Below are 869 nucleotides of genomic sequence, written 5' to 3' on the forward strand. Positions count from 1 at the left end.
CGGAGGCGGGGTGCCGCCGAGCAGCCCCTGCGGCTGCGGCTGCTGGCTGGCCCCAGCGAGAAGGTGCTGAGCTTCATCCTGAAGGAGAATGAGACCGGAGAGGTGAACGTGAGTGCAGGGACGGGGAGGGGGCTGGCACCTGCATTGCCCGGGAAGGTGGCCGTGGGGGGACGCGCCAGGTCCCCGTGTCGATGGCAGCCCTTGTGCCTGCAGTGGGACGCCTTCACGCTGCCGGAGCTGCACAATTTCCTGCTCATCCTGCAGCGGGAGGAGGAGGAGCACGTGCGTCGGCTTCGGCACCGCTATGCCCGCTGCCGCCAGAAGATGCAGGAGGCGCTGGCCACGCACACGCCAGGGTGACCACGACGCTGGCACACAAGGCTAGCCAGTGCACCAGGACCCTCGCCCGCCGGCGGGTGTGGGCACCAGGGAGGGGGGTGGAACGGGGCACCATGGACCCACTGGGCTGTCACAGCCCCCATGGGGCTGGCCCAGAGAGTGAGAGCCAGAGTGGGAGCGAGAATGGGTGTCCCCAGGGAGCGTGTGTCCTGGGAGGAACGAGTGTCACCTGGGGGAGTGGGTGTCCCCAAGGGAGCGTGTCCTGGAGGGAGAGAATGTCACCTGGGGGATTGGGTGTCCCCAGGGGAGTGGGTGTCCCGAAGGGAGTGTGTGTCCTGGGGGGAGCGAATGTCACCTGGGGGATTGGGTGTCCCCAGGGGAGTGGGTGTCCTGGGGGGAGCGAGTGTCCCCGGAGAAGTGAGTGTCCCTGAGCAGAAGTGGGGCATGAAGCACCAATAAAGGCATCTTGGTGACGAGGTCTGGCCTACGGTGTGTCCTTGGCGGGGCGGGTTGGGATGTGAAGGGACGGG

General features: G+C 67.3%; 1 protein-coding gene across 1 annotated transcript in view; it reads left to right on the plus strand.

Annotated features, from left to right (window-relative positions):
- The window catches only part of RASSF1 (Ras association domain family member 1), a 5,138-nt gene extending 4,321 nt beyond the window's left edge, over positions 1–817 (plus strand). The window contains exons 5-6 of the mRNA XM_017732356.1: positions 6–108; positions 214–817. Of these exons, the coding sequence (XP_017587845.1) occupies positions 6–108; positions 214–360 (250 nt within the window). The 3' untranslated portion in view covers positions 361–817. The remainder of the gene's footprint in view (positions 1–5; positions 109–213) is intronic.
- Positions 818–869: the final 52 nt, after the last annotated feature.

Source organism: Corvus brachyrhynchos, unplaced genomic scaffold, assembly GCF_000691975.1.
Source record: "Corvus brachyrhynchos isolate BGI_N302 unplaced genomic scaffold, ASM69197v1 scaffold4, whole genome shotgun sequence".
Lineage (NCBI taxonomy): Eukaryota > Metazoa > Chordata > Aves > Passeriformes > Corvidae > Corvus > Corvus brachyrhynchos.